The following is a 21,848-nucleotide window of genomic DNA, read 5'->3' as shown; positions in this document are numbered from 1 at the left end:
TAATGCAGATTCTAAATTATGAAAATCATGGCCCCCGGGGGTCGGATGGGGCCACAATAGGGGGTCAAAGTTTTTTTGTTGTTTTTTTTGTTTTTTGTTGTTGTTGTTGTTGTTGTTGTTGGTTTTTTTGATATAGTGCAGATTCAAGTTCGTTAAAATCATGGACCCCGGAGATTGAATGGGGCCTCAAGGGGGGCATAAAAGTTTTACATACAAATTTATAGGAAAAATCTTTTAAAATCAACTTCTCAAGAACCACTGAGCCAGAAAAGCTGAGATTTATATGAAAGCTTCCTGATATAGTGCAGATTATAAATTGCTAAGATCATGGCCCCCCGGGGGTCGGATGGGGCCACAATAGGGGGTCAAAGTTTTACATACAAATATATAGGAAAAATCTTTAAAAATCTTCTTCCCAGAACCACTAAGCCAGAAAAGCTGAGATTTATATGAAAGCTTTCTGATATAGTGCAGATTCAGGTTTGTTGAAATCATGCCCCCCTGGAGTAGGATGGGGCCACAATAGGGGATCAAAGTTTTACATACAAATATATAGGGAAAATCTTTAAAAATCTTCTTCTCAAGAACCATTGGGCCAAAGAAGTTCATATTTACATGAAAGCTTTCTGACATAGTGTAGATTCAAGTTTGCAAAAACCATGGCCTCCAGGGGTAGGTTTGGGGCCATAATAGGGACTACGGTTTTACATGCAAATAGATATGGAAAATCTTCTGATATGGACCAAGGTGACTCAGGTGAGCGATGTGGCCCATGGGCCTCTTGTTTATTATATACTCATCAATGTTTTGTTAGCTCACCTGAGCTGAAAGCTCAAGTGAGCTTTTCTGATCACCCGTACTCCGGCGTCCGTCTGTCCGTCCGTCTGTAAACTTTTCACATTTTCAACTTCTTCTCAACAACCACTGGGCCAATTTCAACCAAAGTTGGCACAAAACATCCTTAGGTAAAGGGAATTCTAAATTGTTAAAATAAAGGGCCAGGCCACCTTCCAAGGGGAGATAATCAAGAAAAGGTAAAAATAGGGTAGGGTCATTAAAAAATCTTCTTCTCAAGAACCACTGGGCCAGAAAAGATGAAATTTATAGATAAGCTTTATTAGGTAGTGCAGATTCTAAATTGTTAAAATCACGGCCCCCGGGGGTCGGATGGGGCCACAATAGGGGGTCAAAGTTTTACATACAAATATATAGGGAAAATCTTTAAAAATCTTCTTCTCAAGAACCACTGAGCCAGAAAAGCTGAGATTTATATGAAAGCTTCCTTATATAATGCAGATTCTAAATTGTTAAAATCACGGCCCCCGGGGGTCGGATGGGGCCACAATAGGGGGTCAAAGTTTTACATACAAATATATAGAAAAAATCTTCTTCCCAGAACCACTAAGCCAGAAAAGCTGAGATTTATATGAAAGCTTTCTGATATATAGTACAGATTCTAAATTGTTAAAATCCTGGCCCCTGGGGGTCAGATGGGGCCACAATAGGGGATCAAAGTTTTACATACAAATATATATGAAAAATCTTTAAAAATCTTCTTCTCAAGAACCACTAAGCCAGAAAAGCTAATATTTACATGAAAGCTTTCTGACATAGTGCAGATTCAAGTTTGTTCAAATCATGGCCCCTGGGGTAGGATGGGGCTACAAGGGGGGATCAAAGTTTTTCATACAAATATATAGGGACATTCTTTTAGAATCTTCTTCTCAAGAACCACTGAGTCTGAAAAGCTGATATTCACATGAACAGCTTCCTAACATAGAGCAGAGCTAAGTTTGTTCAAATCATGGCCCCCTGTTGTAGGATGGGGCCACAATAGGGGATCAAAGTTTTACATACAAATATATAGGAATTTTTTTTTAAAAATCTTCTTCTCAAGAACCACTGAGCCAGAAAAGCTGATATTTACATGAAAGCTTTCTGATATAGTGCAGATTCAAGTTTGTTCAAATCATGGCCCCTGGGGGTAGGATGGGGCCACAAGGGGGGATCAAAGTTTTACATACAAATATATAGGAAAAATCTTCAAATATCTTCTTCTCTTGAACCATTGGGCCAAAGAAGTTCACATTTACAAGAAAAATTTCTGACATAGTGTAGATTCAAGTTTGCGAAAACTATGGCCTCCAGGGGTAGATTGGGGCCATGATAAGGACTACGGTTTTACATGCAAATATATATAGAAAGTCTTCTGATATGGACCAAGGTGACTCAGGTGAGCGATGTGGCCCATGGGCCTCTTGTTTTTTGATACTACAGTGTGTGATCCGGTTTTCCAGATCACCACACTGTGGTTTTCTGATTTCAAATCAGTATCCTCTAAAACTGATGATGTCACAATTCATCAACGCAACAATTTTTGTGGAAAATATCGACTGTGTCACAAACAAAACTGCGTACACAAAATATAACTTCAGTTTATGTCTTTGTTTTTGATAATTTTGTATATTACGTTTAGTATCTTGTGGATTTAAAATGCATAAGGGGGTATATAATAAATTTATCATTACTACAGTAACTTGATCCGAAGAGTTGAATCAAGTCTCGTTGACAGGTGTGGATTGTCAAGTCAAACTCGATCCTTCGTGTCTCATACGATCTGACGATCTGCGTCTGTCAACTCAACGTGATACAACTCTTCGTTTCAAGTTACTGTAGTAATGATATATCTGTATTGCTCCATTCTGAGTTACAAGTTTATCTCAGGAAAGCCTATTTAAAGTGGATTTTGAAGAAAAAATTCTGTTTTAAAAAAAACTTTCTAAAATTCAGAATAAACAATACATGTACTCTGAAATACTTCAAGCTGTTTAAGATCAAGGAGCTTGCACACGTGTAGTCAACTATAATACATTATAATTTCAAGATATTTAAAACCAGCTCTTTTCATTTGTAATGTTAGTGTCTTTTCTACTTGTATTGACTTTTTGGGGGGTTACTACCCTTTGCTAAACTCATTTCCTGATGAAGACTGTTACATGTACATCTAGATATTTTATAGTTCACAAAATCATTTCCAACAACTTTTTTTGGTTCTCATAGCTTGTCCTTAAATTTTTTGCTGAAAGATCAGGCACCCCTTAAAGGTCATCAAGTTCTCTATCTCCAATTAATTTTTGGACAAAATGCACGTACACCTGTATTCACAGAAACTCCTTAAAATGAGAGTGGGGCTTGTATTATTTACCATTCTGGAATAAACATACACCAAGCAATCTCACTTACTTTATTCAAAAGATCTTTAAACAACACATGCAACAAACTTTTTGTTTTCAAATATGGTGATCATGAATTTTCAGAAGTCAATTGAATACGATATACCATATGGAATGTAATTTATTCCCATACAAATTTTCCCCATTGTTTTGGACTTGAGAGTCCAAAACAATGGGGAAAATTTGTATTGTTTTATAGGGAGGGGTAATGTATTTTAACCTTTGAATATCATTGAAAATTTACAAGTCTTTTAGGAATTTATCTTTTAGGAATTTTTATACATTGTACTTATTACAACCAAACTAAGTCAAAAAATATATCAACACATGCATCCATCTTTTTGTTTGTATTAAGTGTCCTTCAAATGGAATATGACATTCCCTCCTGTATTTGGACACATGAATTTTATATACTTCTTGGAAATTCTTTATCATTTTCTATTTTGCTTGTCATACCAGTTCTAAAAATAATTAGTGGTTGAATTGTTTGCCTCATTGAAGAGTGACATTCTGTAGACTGCTCATTATTTATATAGGAATAACTTTAGGGTGTGTGGTAATCCACAGGGCCACATTTTACAAAAGAAATTCTGACAAAGTCTTCTTTTGCAGTTTATTTTATTCTTTACTTTAATAAAATTGTAATGTTAATGTGAATTAGAATAATTTAGTTATGTAATCTTATATAAGTTTATTCTTACAAAATTTATTAAGTTGTTGAGTATTTAGAACTATGTAATATTTTTAACCTTTGTGGTAAGTTCTTTTGTAAAACCTGAAGAATTATTATTCATTGTCTGCCCTTGTTTCTCCAGGGTTTTGTGTACCCAGTGACATACGTACTAACTGTATTTCATTATACCTGGAAGTTGTTTATTACGTCAAATAACGTTTTCATTTCCTAATTTTGTAGAAATACTGATGATCACAAGGGAAAGGATGTCCGCCAAAGAAATGTCCGGACTTAATCACTCAGGGATGAGCATCTGATCTCTACAAACGATAAAACATTCTTATACACTACACAATGTGACTGGGTGTCATCTCAGGCAGAACAATACTATATACAGTATCTGATATTCAATTCTGTCAGGTGTATGAATCATACCTGCATATTATGTCTCAAAATGAGGCTTTTAAGTAAAGAGTATGTCAATGTGTAATGTATATCTTTATAAATAAAAACTAGTCTTAACTCATTTCCAAAGGCCAGATGATTAAACAGCAAAAAAATTCTACCAATGACTGATTTCTGAACAATATTCTTTTCATTTTGGATGAATCGGCAGGTTATTCTGTACTTTAAATGAAGTGCTACTTTCCAGGATGATTCTGGGGCGAGTGTGTTCAGTGTAATGGGCCCGTGTGACTGCAAGCTTTGATGGGTGTGTGTGTGTGTTAAGCTGATGTGTTTTGAGAAATTTTGGGAGTGCATGACTTGGTTATGTATTTTGTGGGTAGATTTTAAATGTGGGATGTTTCATATTTTGACGAAGGCTTTTTATGTGATAGAGGTTTTTACCCCGAATCCAACATCACATGTTGTGTTGTTATTGAGTGATTGTCTTTATTGTGTGTCGTAGAGATACATGTGTGATATCGTGTTTTGTAGGGGCTTCGAAATCATCGTTTTGTTTCATAGAGATGCATGTATAGCACTGTTGCAGTAAAGTAATGCTGATCAAGTCATTTCAGTGGTTTGCAGTGAGAGAAGAAAAAAAATTTTAACCAGCATTGTGCTATCTGAAGTTTTTCAATATCAATATTGTAATACACATACAGTAGAACACAGTTCCAATGAACATGCTTAAAATGAATTCATGCTATAAGCATGGTTTACTGTATAAATACATGTTTACAGATTTTCATATACTCCAGATTCTATAACTAACTTAAAAAAAAATTATCTATAATTTTGAAATCATCATTTCTTATTTGAGTTAATGTAACTATGGTAATTTTCAAAATGAAGGCGGGTAATTGTTTCACGGAACAGGTTGCTTTGATTGTTCTGATGTTTGTAATGATATTTGTATGTAGTTTTAAGTAAAATTATAGTGATTGTATATTGTATAACAATTTTTAAAACAAGTACATTGTAGATTAATTTTCTTCTAATTATATGTTAGCACTGATTGCATGGTTTGTGAATTTTTTATTTTGATTTGCACAGGAATATTGAAATTACATGTACCTGTTTTTGTGTTGGTAATTCTATAGAAAAGTTAATAAATGCCAACAATATGACTGAGTTGTCGAGAGAACACATTGTCTGTTTTCCCAATGAATATTCTGCTGTTTCATTTTGTTCCATTGTTCTCTTCTATTTTAATGAGCAGGTTCATCAGAAAAATAATTCATTTAGAATTGTAAAATTTTAGGTGTATTTTAAGTAATTAATGGCGAGAGTTTGTGATTTATGTGCAGATGTTAAATAGGAAAGTTATTCCCCTTGTTTATTTGACCCTATTGATTGTACGTTACCCCAACTATTCTGTTTGTATCTAAAAATTTATTAAAATTGAAAAATTATCTTATATGTGTTTTTATGAGATTGTAGAGAATGAAGTAGCTGCAGAACTTATAGATCCAGTGGTTCAAGAGAAGATTTTTAGGGGGGGGGGGGCATATTGTTTTTGTCTTGTATGTCGCTTGGTCATCCTGTCTGAAACTTTGACTTTGCTTATAATGTTTGAACAGTAAGTGCTAGAGCTTTGATATTTAACATGAGTATTCCTTGTGACAAGACCTTTCCGTGGGTACCAACATATTTTACCTTGTGACCTTGACTTTGGAGTTTGACCTATTTTTTGAAAACTTTAACCTTGTTCATAACGTTTGAACAGTAAGTGCTAGAGCTTTGATATTTTACATGAGTATTCCTAATGACAAGACCTTTCAGTGGGTTCTAAACCTTTTTTGGGGTGTGGGGGGGGGGGGGGCATTTGTGTTTCACAAACACATCTGTCATTGTGTGTTTAACAATTGAACATTTCGAACTTCTTGATACGAGGTATCTTCAAATTTGGCATTAAGCATATTTAGGACAAGGGGGACATACATTGTAAAATTTCAGGTCTCCTGCAGCCTTGGGGACAGGGCAAAATCTCTCAGAAATTGACAAATTATCAAAATTCTTTTCTACAACTGCACATGTGTGAACAATACTAAATGCATAGTAATGTAGAGCAGGAAGGCCAATATCAAAATTGTAAATTTTATGATCCTCAGTAGAGTTTCGGGGCCAAACTTGGTATATATAGTGTATATGTATATATTTAAAACATAAATTACATCTGTAATGCTATTGAAACTAAATAAATATTTAGAAGGAGTAGTTATCATTAAGGGTTTGGTTCCAGGGTAGAACCAAAATTATTATTTCAGTGATTTAAATGTCTTTATCATTTCTTTAAGTTTGCTACTAAATGCATATTTAGGAGAAGCAGGAAAGGATACATCAAATTGTGAATTTTGCAACCCCAGAGTTTTTACTCTAGGATAGTTCCATATTAGTCATATTGTGTTAATGTTACATATATTATGTAAAGCCTTACATCAGTATAGGCACTTTCAAGGGCATTTAAGTTTTAAGAACACATCTTGTTTTATACTTTTGTTGAATCTTGGACTTTAGCTTAGATATTCAGAACATGAATTTTTTTTCTAGGTTTCATAGCCCTTTGGACTAGTGATACTTTTTAAAAAAATTCTTCATCGTTTTGAAGTATAGCGGGGGAAAAAAAAAAACCCAGTGTATAAACGGGTTTTTAGTCATGTGATGCATGTTAGTCGTGGGTAGATAATTTCAGCCAATGAAATTGCTTGAGGTACCGAAAAGAAGACAAATCGATAAGTTGCATTTTTTACCCGTCCCATTTAATAGCGACAAAAGTCAGCAAAACAACCTTCAATATAGCGATCTGTCTTTGGCGTCATCTTTTTGTCCTGCTGGTTTGAGACTTCTCCTGCAAACCATGTTACATGACATAGTATACAAAGAACGTCAGAAGTTGCTAATGTGATATGCCACCCCCACCCCCAGCATTATTTGCACAAACTTCTTTTTATATGTGGAGAAAATTGGACCTGATTTGATTTTTCTTAGGGTTAAATCTAACCTAGGGCATTTTTTCGAGTGGGGTCTAACCAATGATCGTCTTTACCGGGGGTATACGTTATAGGCAGGGTATACGTTATAGGCAGAGTATACGTTATAGGCAGGGTATACGTTATAGGCAGGGTATACGTTATAGGCAGGGTATACGTTATAGGCAGGGTATACGTTATAGGCATTCTATCACCTCTTACGACACAGAATTTATTCAAACGCTTCTAAGAAAATATCCCCTGCTGTGGTCTTCAACTGAATTTAGATACATCGATTACGTTTTATCTATCTATTTTATCAATATTTACTTTCATCCATATGTTGATTAAATGAACTCGAAACCACTGAATTTTCCACATCTGCTTCGTATTTATATATTTTACTGAACATAGATGTTGACGGCAAACTAACAGCTCAACTTTATGACAGGAGATGACTTCAGCTTCTCCAGTCAACTTCCCATATTTGTGTAGCAATATTCCATGATCACCAGGGTGTTGATTCGATACACGAAAGCATACTATGCATATGATCAATCATTAAACCGAGACAAGCTTCTGGTGAATAGGTTGATGTTACTGGGCTTTCAGCATTTCGTAAATTCTATGGTCGTTATAACGATTTAAATAACAACCTGTCACTAGGTCAAATGGTTTCATACCGATTATTAGGCAGGTTTTTTTCATACTAATTTACTACGGATTACTACGTTTACCTGATCAAGATATAGGACTCGGGGCGGCTTTGACCGGTCATGCTTATTCCCCTTTGACACCTGATCCCACCTTTGGTGTTTCCAGAGGCCCCTGTTTGCCCTACTCTCAACTTCGTATTCTTTATAGGATTTATGAGATTAATAACTGTTCTTAATATTCACCTTTTCCTGCCACAACAAGGGACGGATCCAGGAATTGCGGTTACGGGGGGACGCCACTTTATGAGGCAGGGGGTTTGGGGGTCGCCTTGAGGCGGGGTGGGGGGCCAGGGGGCGAAGCACCCGAAAGCTCCTGGATTTTACAGATTATATAGGGATTGAAATATGTCTCCTATTTAAGTCATTTGTACTATTTTCTATCATTTTTAATAAGGTGAAATTAGTAAAATGACGCAAATTTTATGGGTTTTTGGAAAAAATTAAGTTTTCCCAATAAGGTAATTCAAGAAATCAAAAGATTTTGTCATTCATTTCTCCGGGAGTGGAAGAAATTATTGCTTCTTTTATCGTTTAGTACATTTTACTAAACAAGATACCATGATTTACATTAAATTTGAAAATTTTAGGGGGGGGGGGGGTTGGCACTGACAACATCTGGTCGCCTAAGTGGAACACGTTTTTGTCTGGCCCCATGACCAGATTAAGGGCAGTTGGTTTGGATAAGTAGATCTGACAATCTTTGTAAACAATACTTTGAAATCTTAAACACATCTACACTTTTAAAAAAAAATCTTCTTCTCAAGAACTACTGAGCCATTAAAAAGCTGAAATTTACATGAACACTTCTTGACATAGGGAAGATTCAAGTTTGTTATGACAGATTGTACGTTTTCACAGTCCAAATCCACTGAAAAGAAGAATCTGAATTTTGATTGTATAATATGTAAGATTTTTATTCACCATACAAGAATAGTGCCTCACACTAACTTCTGGATTCCTCTGGGATTACAAGGTCAAATATAAAGGTCAAGGTCGCTGCAAGGACAACTTCTTATATTAAGTGTATACTAATTTGTTAGCATATTTTGCATCAGATTTCAGTGACAGTTGCAGGGATGGAATCTGAATAAAGATATAGGTTGTTAATGGTTTACAAGGTTATATATTAAAGGTCAAAGTCAATGAAAAAAATAGTCCGAAATTTCTTGTGAACAATATACTTTAGGTGTATTTGGTATCTGCTTTGAATGGTTATTACAGAGACGCAATCTGGGTTCCTAGTGGATTTCAAGGTTAAATGTAAAGAATTAAGGTCACTGGAAGGAAATCTTGTGAACAGGACTAAATGGTATCCAATTTCAATTATTCCTACAGTGAAGCCATCTTGTACAGAAGCAAAAGACAAGGTCTTTGCAGAGCATATTTTGAGAACGTCATGTTGCCAGAAGATATCCCGCTGTGCGGAGCCCTATTTGTATGCAAGGTTTTATTTATCAAATTAATGGAGAATATATTTATTCAAATAGGACACCCCTTAATCCAGGGTCCAGGGATAAAGTGGTTCAAGGAGAACTCGTCGTTTGAGATCACTTGTTCCTACACCAAGAAACCGATTTCTGCAGATTTACTGAAATTCTACGACGGGTCTGGTAAAGAACTCTCTAAAGACAGGGGTTTTGTGAGGGTAGTCTTAAGCTCCTCCAAGACGTTTGTCAATGTTTCCTTGACCAAGAGCAGCATCCAGGCAGATGACATCGGAAGATACTACTGCAGATACACGGATAATATAGATATATATGTCCACATCGCTGTCGTCCAAGGTAACTATTGTGTTTTCATTATGTGGGTTGATCGTTGCGCTACGTTCAGAATATGCACCTTTAAAAATAAATATTCCACCATGAAACGAAACTTATTTGTTACATTTCTTGATATAATATGCAAGGAACAGAATATGCACCTTTAAAAATAAATATTCCACCATGAAACGAAACTTATTTGTTACACTCCTTGATGATATAACATGCAAGGAACACGTTTAGAAAAGAGCGCTGCATGTTTTGTTACACAGGCACGTAGAATTATGGAGGGGGAGCACCCCCCCCCCCCACCCCTATTTTGTTTTACAACGTTCATTTACCATTATTTTACATGCAGAGTTAGTTAAGTAAGATTCTTTGGGTGGCCCTCCCTTCCTACTTTTTCTTGTACTAATACTAAATGGAACAAACATTCCCATACCCCACGATTTAAAATTTCGAAGGTTGGTGGGAAAAAAATGTTAGCTTTATTTTCGTTGATTCGCGTTATCCTCCCTCCCACCACACGATTTTAAAATTCTGAAGTTTGTGCAAAATAGGTTTTTGTTTGAGAAGTTTGTTTGTGACACACACCCACCCCTCACTTTGAAAAGAAGAGGGGGGGGGGGGACCCCGATGCTACGTGCCCGTATAATAACACTTCCGTATGTAGATAGAGGGTCCGAGTTATATGGGAATTAATACTACACCAGAGAAATTTGATATGGATCAAAAGTAGAGGATATGTACAACAAAATTTTGAAATTGAAAACTTTCAACTTTACTTAATTTCATTTAGTCAAAAAATGCAGTTTTAGTAGAAAGTAATTTGAAACAAATTCAACCACTACTGGACTCGAATTCGCAATCTACAGTTCACCAGTCGACACGCTAACCTACTTATAAATACCCAGATAGGCTAATAAATTTAAAAAGGAATGTGCAAATGTTGCTGGTATTTATATTTTCTGTCATGTTTTAAAAGGAAGTCAGCCATTATGACAATGTAGTATACCTCCTTAATGTTTTTGTTTTTGAAAGTCCAAACAACACCCCAGATTTACAATCTATCGATGGTGAACCAGCTGGACTATAACTTGTCCTGTGACTTTACTGCCGTCGTGGACAAGGAGACGAGGGGTATGATTCGGTCAGAGGAAGTACTGTGGTACAGAGACGGCATACCAGCAGGCCAAATCTCCACCAGGCATCTAGTCAATGGAAACAAACTGACAATCAACAAAGCAGGCAAGTTCTATAGGCGTTAGCAATCATCTGGAATATTATATTTTGTTTTTACTTTTTTTTTTAAATTGAATGCGGTCATGTTGACAGATGTGAATATTCTCTGTTATAATTATGTGGAAGGTGATTTAGATGTGGATGTTAGTGGATTTTAACAGATCACCGAGAACCATGCTAGATGTTCATTCTCAAACAATTGAAGATATCTGATAGTTTTATATTAGTATAAACGATGAAATGATTTCATTCTAAGCTGCAAATATAAATCAATTTGAAATTGTAGAAAAATATTACTGTTACATATCTAACAAATTATCATAAAAGGGTAGTACTCGTAAATTCAGTCACGGAGTCGTTTATCTTACAATAGTCCTCTTAATTTTTTTTTTAATCGGAGTAGTCGATGATTATTTGACAGTGGGTTTCGTATATTTGTAATCGGAGTAAGTTTCAATTGATGGTTTTTTTTTTTACAGTATGGTCAGATATTGGAATGTACAGCTGTGATTACAGCGTGGGTTGGGGCACAGACAGTACTACTGTAATACAGAATACAGTGGCTTTCAAAGGTTAGAATACAATTTCAGAAGTACGGTTGTTCTGCAAGATGAAATCCAAATCCAAAAAGCGCAATATCGCTCCCAACCGTCAGAACTCGGCTCAAATGTCTTTCAAAAGTTCGAGCACAATCCAAAGGTTAGAGCACTTTAGCTAAATCCTCATGATTGTCAAGGGTTAGAGACAATCCATGTGATACAATAGTTCAGTACAATACAAAAAGTGTAGTACTTAGCACTTTTAAAAATGTTAGAACTCAGTAACCTAAATAGAAAGCGGTTCTCAAAGGTTATTAAACACAAAGAGAACAGAAAATTCAAGATCAAAACTTAGCTAGGTTAGCTAGGGAAGACTGAAAATTGCAACGGATTTTAAAGACTAGCTAGGTTAGCTAGGGGAAGATTAAAATTACAATGGATCTCAAAGACTGATTAAGAAACAATCAAAAAAATTACAGTGGTTCTCAAAGCTTAGCAAGGGGAAAATAAAAATTATAGTGTTTCTCAAATTTGCTATATAACAATAAAAAAATTACAGAGGTTCTAAAAAATTGCTGTGGTTTTCATAACTTAGCTAGGGATCAAGTAAAAAACAAGAGGCCCACGGGCCACATCGCTCACCTGAGTCACCTTGGCCCATATCTGAAAACTTTCCATATATATTTGCATGTAAAACCTTAGTCCCTATTATGGCCCCAACCTACCCCTGGAGGCCATGATTTTTGCAAACTTGAATCTACACTATGTCAGAAAGCTTGAAATCATGTAAATGTCAACTTCTTTGGCCCATTGGTTCTTGAGAAGAAGATTTTTAAAGATTTTCCCTATATATTTGTATGCAAAACTTTGATCCCCCCTTGTGGTCCCATCCTACCCCCGGGGGACATGATTTGAACAAACTTAAATCTGCACTATGTCAGAAAGCTTTCATGTAAATATCAGCTTTTCTGGCTCAGTGGTTCTTAAGAAGAAGATTTTTAAAGATTTTCCCTATATATTTGTATGTAAAACTTTGATCCCTATTGTGGCCCCATCCTATCCCTGGGGGACATACTTTGAACAAACTTGAATCTGCACTATGTCAGAAAGCTTTTATGTAAAAATCAGCTTTTCTGGCACAGTGGTTCTTGACAAGATTTTTAAATATTTTCCCTATATATTTGTATGTAAAACTTTGATCCCCTATTGTGGCCCCATTCAACCCCCGGGGGCCATGATTTTTAAAAACTTGAATCTGCACAATGTCAGAAAGCTTTTATGTAAATTTCAGCTTTTCTGGCTTAGTGGTTCTTTAGAAGAAGATTTTTAAAGATTTTACCTAGATATTTGTATGTAAAACTTTGATCCCCTACTGTGGCCCCATCCAACCTCCGGGGGCCATGATTTTAACATATATTTAAGGACATATCGCATGTTTCCAAAGTATACAAAATCATATGCATTTTGTTTTTCTTATGTTTATACATCTAGTAATTAATTCTAATAGTTAGTTCTCAACGTATTGTGAGAGTAGTGCAGATCTTTTTAAAAACTTAGCTTTTAGGGGCCTAATTCATTCACCATGGCAAACACTTCAATGGATGTTGATAAATTCCCGAGTCTTATACATTTATTTATTTATTCACCAATCAAGGGCCCTCAGGGGGCATATACAATTTTAACAATTAAACATTATAACTACTCAGGTGAGGGATGTGGCACATGGGCCTCTTGTTATACTATATACATATTTATTAACCATAAAATACAGCATTATTTTAACAACCTTGAATCTACACTATGTCAGGAAGCTTTCTTGTAAATGTAAACTTTTCTGGCCCAATGGTTCTTGAGAAGATTTTTTTAAAAGATTTTCCCTGCATATCTGTATGTGAAACTTTGATCCCCTATTGTGGCCCCATCCTAACCCCTGGGGGCATAATTCTAACAACCTTGAATCTGCACTATATCAAGAAACTTTTATGTAAATTTCAGCTCTTCTGGCCTAGTGATTGTGAAGAAGATCTTTAAATGACCCCACCCTATTTTTACATTTTTGTGATTATCTCCCCTTTGAAGCGGGCCTAGTCCTACATTTTAACACACCTGAAAGCTCTTCACCCAAAGATACTTTTTGCCAAGTTTGGTTTGGTTGAAATTGCCTGCATGGCCTAGTGGTTCTGGAGAAGAAATCAAAAATGTGAAAATTTTACAGACAGACAGACGGGCAATCACAAAAGCTCTCTTGAACTAAAACAAGACTATTAACTTGGGATGAGACTGCAAAAACCAAGGTTCAGTGTCACAATGGGTGTGGCACGATAAAGATCCCTCCCTGCTCAAAGGCCGTTACAAGCGCCGAGCATACATGTAGGCCTCAATTTTGCCATTCTAATTAAAATTAGATCCTATGATCCGCTCATCTACTATCGCTACACATAGATGATCGGATCATAAGATGTAATTTCAATTAGATTGCAATTTCGCAGCCCTTCACCGGCAATGGTGTTGTCTCCATATGAGTGAACGATTCCCGAGAGGGACGTCAAACAATATTCAATCAATCAATCAACACCCAAAATGCAGCAAATCTTTTCATAGACTTATTTCATCGTCAGAGAAAATCATCTTTGCATTGTTATGTAAATAATGTAATTTAAATTTTTTGTTGCGCAGGAATGCCTGAAATTGGTTCATTGGGTTCCTCTGTTAACCTTATACAAGGCGAAGATCTGGAACTAGCTTGCCCGATATCAGGATACCCATATCCGGTTGTCACTTGGCAGATGAATGGGGTGGATGTTATGCCTGATAGCAGACGAACCGTATCACCAGATGCAGAAGGAAAATATGATAATGCTGTATTAAACGTAAATAATGTGCAGTTTGAAGACCGAGGAGAATACACGTGCACAGGAATTTCAGAAATGAATACAGTGACGTCATCATCGATCACTGTAAGGGTCAAAGGTTGGTAATGTAGGTTCTTATAACTTAAATTTATTGTTCATAAAAATCTATCATTGAAATGGTAATCACAGGAGCTTCCGGGTCCCCTTTCCTTGTGTAAAGCCTAGCTTACACACGCCTCACGGATACACACACACGAATAATATAAATTCTTGTGATCTACTATCGATACAAATAATTCATACTTCTTCATAAGTGACGTCACTGTAAAGATCTCATCAATCTCACAACGCACGTTATTCAATTTGTCTAAACGTTCATTGTTGTTACGCACGTATACATACTTCTTAGTCAACAAAATGAACAGAATGAAACACATGGATGACTTTTTGAAAATTCACTTGTTTGTTTGTATACATAAAAAGACTCGAGTCTTTGTTTACATAACACAGATTTAAGGCTAAAATATTGGTTTTATTCTTGCATTCAGAAGGTTAAGATTTTGGCTGTTAACATTAAATGAGTTATATTTTTAATGTTTAACATCGAAAATGAATTTTTTCCCCCCCGATGTTAATCAAAAATCGTGAACCAGTCCCTTTCATATAAAAAAGTATTTTAATTTTTTTTTAAATAAAATACATGGAATACATGTATAAATGTTGTAATAAGGAATATTTACGATTCAGTCGCGGAAGCTTGGTGGTTAAGGGGCTCGCTACGCAACCAGGATCTTCTTGGTCCTGTCGTAGCGTTTGAAATAGGTCCCATTGAATATTCCTTCACCCAGCGGCTAGCATCAGAAGTATAAGCCACGATGTGTTTCGGACATCACTTTATATTTACGACTCCGATGTTTGATTTTTTTTTTTTTTTTTTACCTTCGATATCCTCATGAAAGTGAACGATGCGCGTATGAATCTCGATAAACATACATGGTTATAACGAACTTTTAGGGCCAACGATAAACAATTCGTTATAACCAAACTTCATTATATCCAATGGAATTTTCGTTATTTTTTCTCACGAGGAAATGAATGTCACTCACAACAAGACTGAATTCGTTATAAGCGTGCTTTACTGTAGTACGTGAATTCAATATTCATCGGTCCAACCTTGTGTTTACACAACCAATTACATGTATCAAGTACAATAAAAAGTGATTAGATAATAAATTGATGTAGAAATTATGAACTTTGTAAGTGATAATAAAAGGAATGTGAAGCTCTCTACCCACCCACCCCTCCCTATGCTACGTGCCTGAAGAATGACGCACAAAATGTGATTATTTACTATACATCATTGCATAGCGGTCGGTTGTTATACGCAATGACTCGAAAAATCAAACAAACTGAGTAAATACTCACACACGGTAGAGGAAATTCATAGTACTGTGATTTTTTTAGTTGCCTTTCGCTACCAAACATCAGAAATGTACGTAATCTAGTAACTCATGTTTTTTGTACTAGGATATTCGCTTGCAACATTCTGAAAATAATCTTCAAATCAGACAGATATTTTTGTATCGGAAATGAATAGTCTTTAGTCATAACTACTTTGTATAATAAGAGTTGCATAATTTTCGTAACTTCTTATTCTGAAGAGTTCCAAAATTGTTCAGTTCCGATACATTGTATTAATTTAAAGAGAGCAACAATTCAATTAAAAAAATCATTAATTCAATTGTGGTTATGTTGAATTGAATATATCTTTATTAGATAGTTGCTCTCTCTAAAAGAATTATTGCGCGCATCATCAATTTAATTCAAGAGAGCAATTTTGATAATCCAATCATTGCGCGCAACAATTCAGCAAAATAATTAAATGCTATCACCAATTCAGTTACATGTGAATGCGCGCATTATTCAGAATTGAAAATATAATTGATTATTTGAAGAGATCTTTAATTGAATTAATGTTACTTGCATCAAATCAATTGATAATATCTTCAAATTATTAATTTTGCTGTACAACACACGACAGTACGCAGAGAAAATAAATAACTGGCGTTGATTTTTTTTTTCATGAGTGCATCATTGTTTTTGGGAGTGTAATTACAAATATTTAAATCGTGACATAGAAATGTGGAAGAAATTTGTCATTATGTGTTGTATTGTCATAGTATGATTTCATTCTTGTAGACAAATATGCCGCTGTGTGGCCCTTTATTGGAATAGTTCTAGAGGTCATTGTGTTAGCCATTATCATATTCTTCTACGAGAAAAGGAAGCGGCGTGTGGAAGCAGACACCGAGGAGGACACCCCGGCATCAGATGATCCGTCAGTGTGAGTCAATCTATGCAATGATTGATAGTCCATAAAATTAAAAACGAAGCCCCCGTGTCGCTGCAGGCGTTGGCACGTTAAAGAACCCTCACTGCTACACTAAATATACTCATATTACTGTAGGTCTAAATTTGTGGTACTTCACCTACAGCTGGTGACGTCTTAATATGAGTGAAAAATTCTCGACGGGACATAAAACAATCAATCAATCAATAAAATTAGCATGAAAAAAATATTAAAAACGGAGGCCCCGTGTCGCTGCAGGCGTTGGCACGTTAAAGAATCCTCACTGCTACGTTAAGTGTAGGTCTAAAGTGGTACTTTAGAATTACATGTAGCTTGAAAACTTTTTTCTTTAAAATACTTAAAAGGACAAATCCCAAAATGCTGGACACTTTTTAGCCGAGTTGCAACGAAGTTGAACTCGGATATTGGTTTGGTGATGCGGGCGGGCCGGCGGGCGGGCGTCAACAATTGGTTTCCGGATGATAACTCAAAAAGTTTACAATCTAATCAAATGAAACTTTGATATATTGTTGGGTACCAGGTAAGGAAGATCCCTATTGATTTTGGAGAAAAATTGTCAAAGGTCAAGGTCACAGTGACCGAAAATAGAATGAAAATTTCAGAAATATTTGGTTTCCGGATGATAACTCAGAAAGTTTAAATCCGAATCAAATGAAACTTTGATATATTGTTGGGTACCAAGTAAGAAAGATCCCTATTGATCTGGGAGAAAAAAGGTCAAAGGTCAAGGTCGCAGTGACCGAATATAGAATGAAAATTTCAGAAATATTTGGTTTCCGGATGATAACTCAGAAAGTTTAAATCTGAATCAAATGATACTTAAAGATATTGTTATGTACCAGGTAAGGAAGACCCCTATTGATTTTGGAGAAAATGGGTCAAAGGTCAAGGTCACAGTGACCGAAAATAGATTTAAAATTCCAAAAAAAAGTTTCCGGAGAATAACTTGAAATATTTTAATTTGAATCAAATTAAACTTAGTTATATTGTTGGATACCAGCAAAGCAAGGCTCCTATTGATTTTGGAGAAAAAAGGTCAAAGGTCAAGGTCACAGTGACCAAAAATAGATTGAAAACTTCAGACAAATATGGTTTCTGGACAGTAACTTGAAAAGTTTAAAACTGAAATTAGTTCTTCACAATTATAAATATGCCACATCATTCCTGACTTTACAATGTATCCCATGCAACTCGGCTTATGCACCCCTGGGTGCATACATTGATTTTTTCTTATTCATCTTCAAAGGTCACATTTTTAAAACCATTCAAAGTAAGATAAAAAATATTTTATATTACAGAGGGATAAGAGTGACATATAATTATGAAAATTTTAATCTGAATTAGAAGCCTACGTAGTATAATTAACCCTTTAATGTGTCCACTTACCCCAATTGCCCCATGACGTTTCTTTTCCATTTGCGTACCACTAATTAAAACTACAAGTATATACCTTACATTATTTAAAAAATCATGTAACTTGCGTATAGGTTTTAGTACGCAATCAAGTATTCTATATCCACATAGCTATGCAATTTGATTTTTCTTCAACATTTTCTCAAGTTCAATATCATGGCAAACTTTCATCCAATATTAAATAGAACACACAGAACTATGGAGCGCCAAATTAACATAAACTCAAATAATTGAAGATATCTTCCATTATTTGAAGATATCATCAATTCAATTATTGTTCTCTTTAATTGAATTAATGCGCACATTAAATCAATTATTGCTCTCATCAAATGAATTAGTTCGCGCTTCAATTCAATTATTGCTCTCATCAATTGAATTAATGCGCGCATCAATTGAATTAATGAGAGCAATAATTGTTTAATGCGCGTATTGATTCAATTATTGCTCTCTTCAATTCAATTGATGAGAGCATCAATTGAATTAATGAGAACAATAATAGATTTGACGCGCGCATTAATTCAATTATTGCTCTCTTCAATTCAATTGATGAGAGCATCAATTTCGTAGAAATATTGTTCGCAATAATTAATTTAGAGCTCGGTATAAATAATTTGATGATATCTTTAATTCAATTGAAGATATCTTTAATTATTTACAATGCTTTTGTATAAGGAATTAATGCGCGCATCAATTTTTATAAAGATTCAGCAATTCAATTAAAGAGATCATTAATTCAATTGTGGATATGTTGATTGGAAGATATCTTTAATTATATAGTTACTCTCTCTAAATGAATTATTGCTCTCTTCAAATGAATTAAAGATATCATTAATTCAATTGAAGAGAGCAATAATTGAATTAATGCGCGCATTAAATCGATTATTGCTCTCATCAAATGAATTAATGCACGCATCAATTCAATTATTGCTCTCATCAATTGATTTAATGCGCGCATTATATCAATTATTGGTCTCTTCAATTGAATTGTCGCGCGCATCAATTCAATTGTTGATATCATTAATTCATTTGAAGAGATCATTAATTCAATTAAAGCGCGCATCAATTGAGCTGAAGAATTAATGATATCATAAATTCAATTAATGCGCGCAATAATTCAGAATTGAAGATATCATTAATCATTTGAAGAGATCTTTAATTAAATTGTTGCGCGCATCAAATGAATTGATGATATCTTCAAATAATTGAAGATATCTTCATGTTAATTTGGCGCTCCATACAGAACACCCTTCTATATCATGTTTTCTATAATTTCCTAGACATTCTAAGATAATTTTGTTCGTTGCTTGAATATAATATATGTTGCCATACTTATCTTTCAATTTACTTTACAAAACGTATTCACTTTCAACTTCACAGAAGACGACCGAGTGAACAGAAAGAATCGGACGTGCGACAGAGAAATATGACGTCATAGACAACCCCAAGAACTGTAGATACAACTTTGTTTTCGCCATGGCTGCACGACCGACATTTTCTCAAAATATGGCTTCTTTTTTGTCCCCCGCTTCAACGAAAGTAGGGGTGGGGAGGGTCTTAGTTTTGGTCTGTCTTTAAGTAACACTTTGCTTATCGGATGAAATCTTCAATACTATTTAGTTACTTCACACGAGGAGATCCTTTAACCTAAATATGACATCTCTTTCATCTTGTCAACATGTCAAATGGTAAGAAATGGTTTCTCGATGATATTTCAGACCGTATTTGAGCTTTAACAATGTAACTTCAAATGTACATGTAGTCTCTTATAATTATGCTTTTATTGTTTTCATATCAAAAGTTTAAAGTTTAAGTTTATGTAATCCGGCTATATCAAAATTTAATTACCATTAAGATTCATCAATGAACTTTCACAAAAAGCTCATAAAAGATATCAAATTATACTCACAATTTCAAAGTTTTGGTTTTTGATATCTTTACATATTGTAACCATTTCTTCGTGAATACATTGCACTACGGTATACTTTCATATGCGCTAACGCGTATTTTCAAAAACGAAAATCTCTAGTTGATTTCCATATGATATGTAATATTGTAAGAGGGGGTGGGGGGTGGGGGGGGGGCTGGTGAAAGACTCAAATGAAATTATAATTTCATCATATTTCGAACTTTTAAAAAGATGGCATCATATCTTGTTCAGTGGATATATTCTCAACAATGATGTCATCAACATTCGGTGGCATGATTTAGAACCTTTCGTAGATATTGATGGAATGGAATATCAATGCTGTCAAAACTTGTGTATTTATTTTTATTATATTTTCATATAATTTATTTATTATGAGTAATAAAAATACATAAATCTGGCATGAACCAATCAAATATCTTTTTATTTTGTTATTTGAGTATTCGTGATTTATACGTGTCACGCTTCCCGTTAAAAAAAACCCTTTTAGCTATTGATATTAATTATAGTGTTTTATTTTAATGATCTTACAGATATAAGATTTTATGTGATACAATTTAATTTCATATAATTGTGTTTTATCATTGCATTCCTCTTCTTACGCCTTAGAGTAATTTGTTTTGTATATAAAGCGCTATATAAATTTTATTATTACAGTGTATTATGTTAATTTTACCATTCATGTTATACAGCGTAGTCTATTGATTGTACAAGATTAATACACGCACTTGCAGTAAAATCACCAATCTTCATATAGGGGTCTTTGTTGTTTTTTGTGGGGTGTATAAATACCCGCAAATTCATCCGACAATGTCTCAACCATGCACGAAATAGATACCCTTTAAGACCTGTGCTCCGCGAAATAAATGATTTTACATTATGAATTGCATGTTTATTCTCAAATATCCGATGTCTGGTATAACATGTCTCCACGTTATGATTTTCATTTTGTGCAATTTATCTTAGGCTTGTTTAATTGATTTACCTTTAGTTTGTATGAATTACTATACAGGGCCTCGAGGAAGACTAGCTATATTATTTAAATAAAGCATTGTTATTATTATTGTTGTTTTTATTATTATTATCATCATCATCATTATTATTATTATAATGCAATAGAGATGAAGGTATGAGATTGATCACTGTTCTTCGTAGGAAATGAGAAACTAATGAAGATCGTAAACAATGATAAATACATTAGACATTTCGTGGAAGGTGGGTATTTGAATTGCACGTATTCAAAATACTGTGATAAAATGATGTAGATTCTCTTATATTATGGCATGTCAAATGTTGCAATATTTGATCTTTCCCATTTGTATTGTATAATTTTCCATTTGTATTTTATATTTTCCATTTGCATTGTAGAGTTTTTCATTTGCGTTGTATAATTTCCATTTGCATTGTAAATTTGTTTTATTTGTATTCTATATTTTCTATTCATGTTGTATAATTTTCCATTTGTGTTCTATATTTTCCATTTGTATTACATAATTTATTCGTTTGCATTGTATAATTTCCATGCATTGCAAAATCTTTCATTTGTATTGTATCCGAGGGATTGTTTATTTTGATTTGTTACGAAGGATTTCATTAGTTTAGGTTCCACTTATAGTGTGTGGGGGGTGTGGGGTGTGTGTGTGTGTGTGGATTTGCTATGCTATCTAGAGCTAGCTACGTATTTTTAAAAATGACTAGTCCAGTATGGA

General features: G+C 34.6%; 1 protein-coding gene across 1 annotated transcript in view; it reads left to right on the top strand.

Moving 5' to 3' along the window:
• The window catches only part of LOC130054529 (hemicentin-1-like), a 42,316-nt gene extending 21,114 nt beyond the window's left edge, over positions 1 to 21,202 (top strand). The window contains exons 8-15 of the mRNA XM_056164499.1: positions 4,147 to 4,174; positions 9,225 to 9,291; positions 9,526 to 9,819; positions 10,840 to 11,046; positions 11,520 to 11,612; positions 14,256 to 14,549; positions 16,631 to 16,775; positions 19,593 to 21,202. Coding sequence (XP_056020474.1) covers positions 4,147 to 4,174; positions 9,225 to 9,291; positions 9,526 to 9,819; positions 10,840 to 11,046; positions 11,520 to 11,612; positions 14,256 to 14,549; positions 16,631 to 16,775; positions 19,593 to 19,650 — 1,186 coding nt within the window. The 3' untranslated portion in view covers positions 19,651 to 21,202. The remainder of the gene's footprint in view (positions 1 to 4,146; positions 4,175 to 9,224; positions 9,292 to 9,525; positions 9,820 to 10,839; positions 11,047 to 11,519; positions 11,613 to 14,255; positions 14,550 to 16,630; positions 16,776 to 19,592) is intronic.
• The last annotated feature ends 646 nt before the right edge of the window (positions 21,203 to 21,848 follow it).

The sequence above is a fragment of the Ostrea edulis genome, chromosome 5 (genome assembly GCF_947568905.1).
Source record: "Ostrea edulis chromosome 5, xbOstEdul1.1, whole genome shotgun sequence".
Taxonomy (NCBI): domain Eukaryota; kingdom Metazoa; phylum Mollusca; class Bivalvia; order Ostreida; family Ostreidae; genus Ostrea; species Ostrea edulis.
The sequence above is the reverse complement of the archived record's forward strand: the minus strand, read 5'-3'. Positions and strand labels throughout refer to the sequence as shown.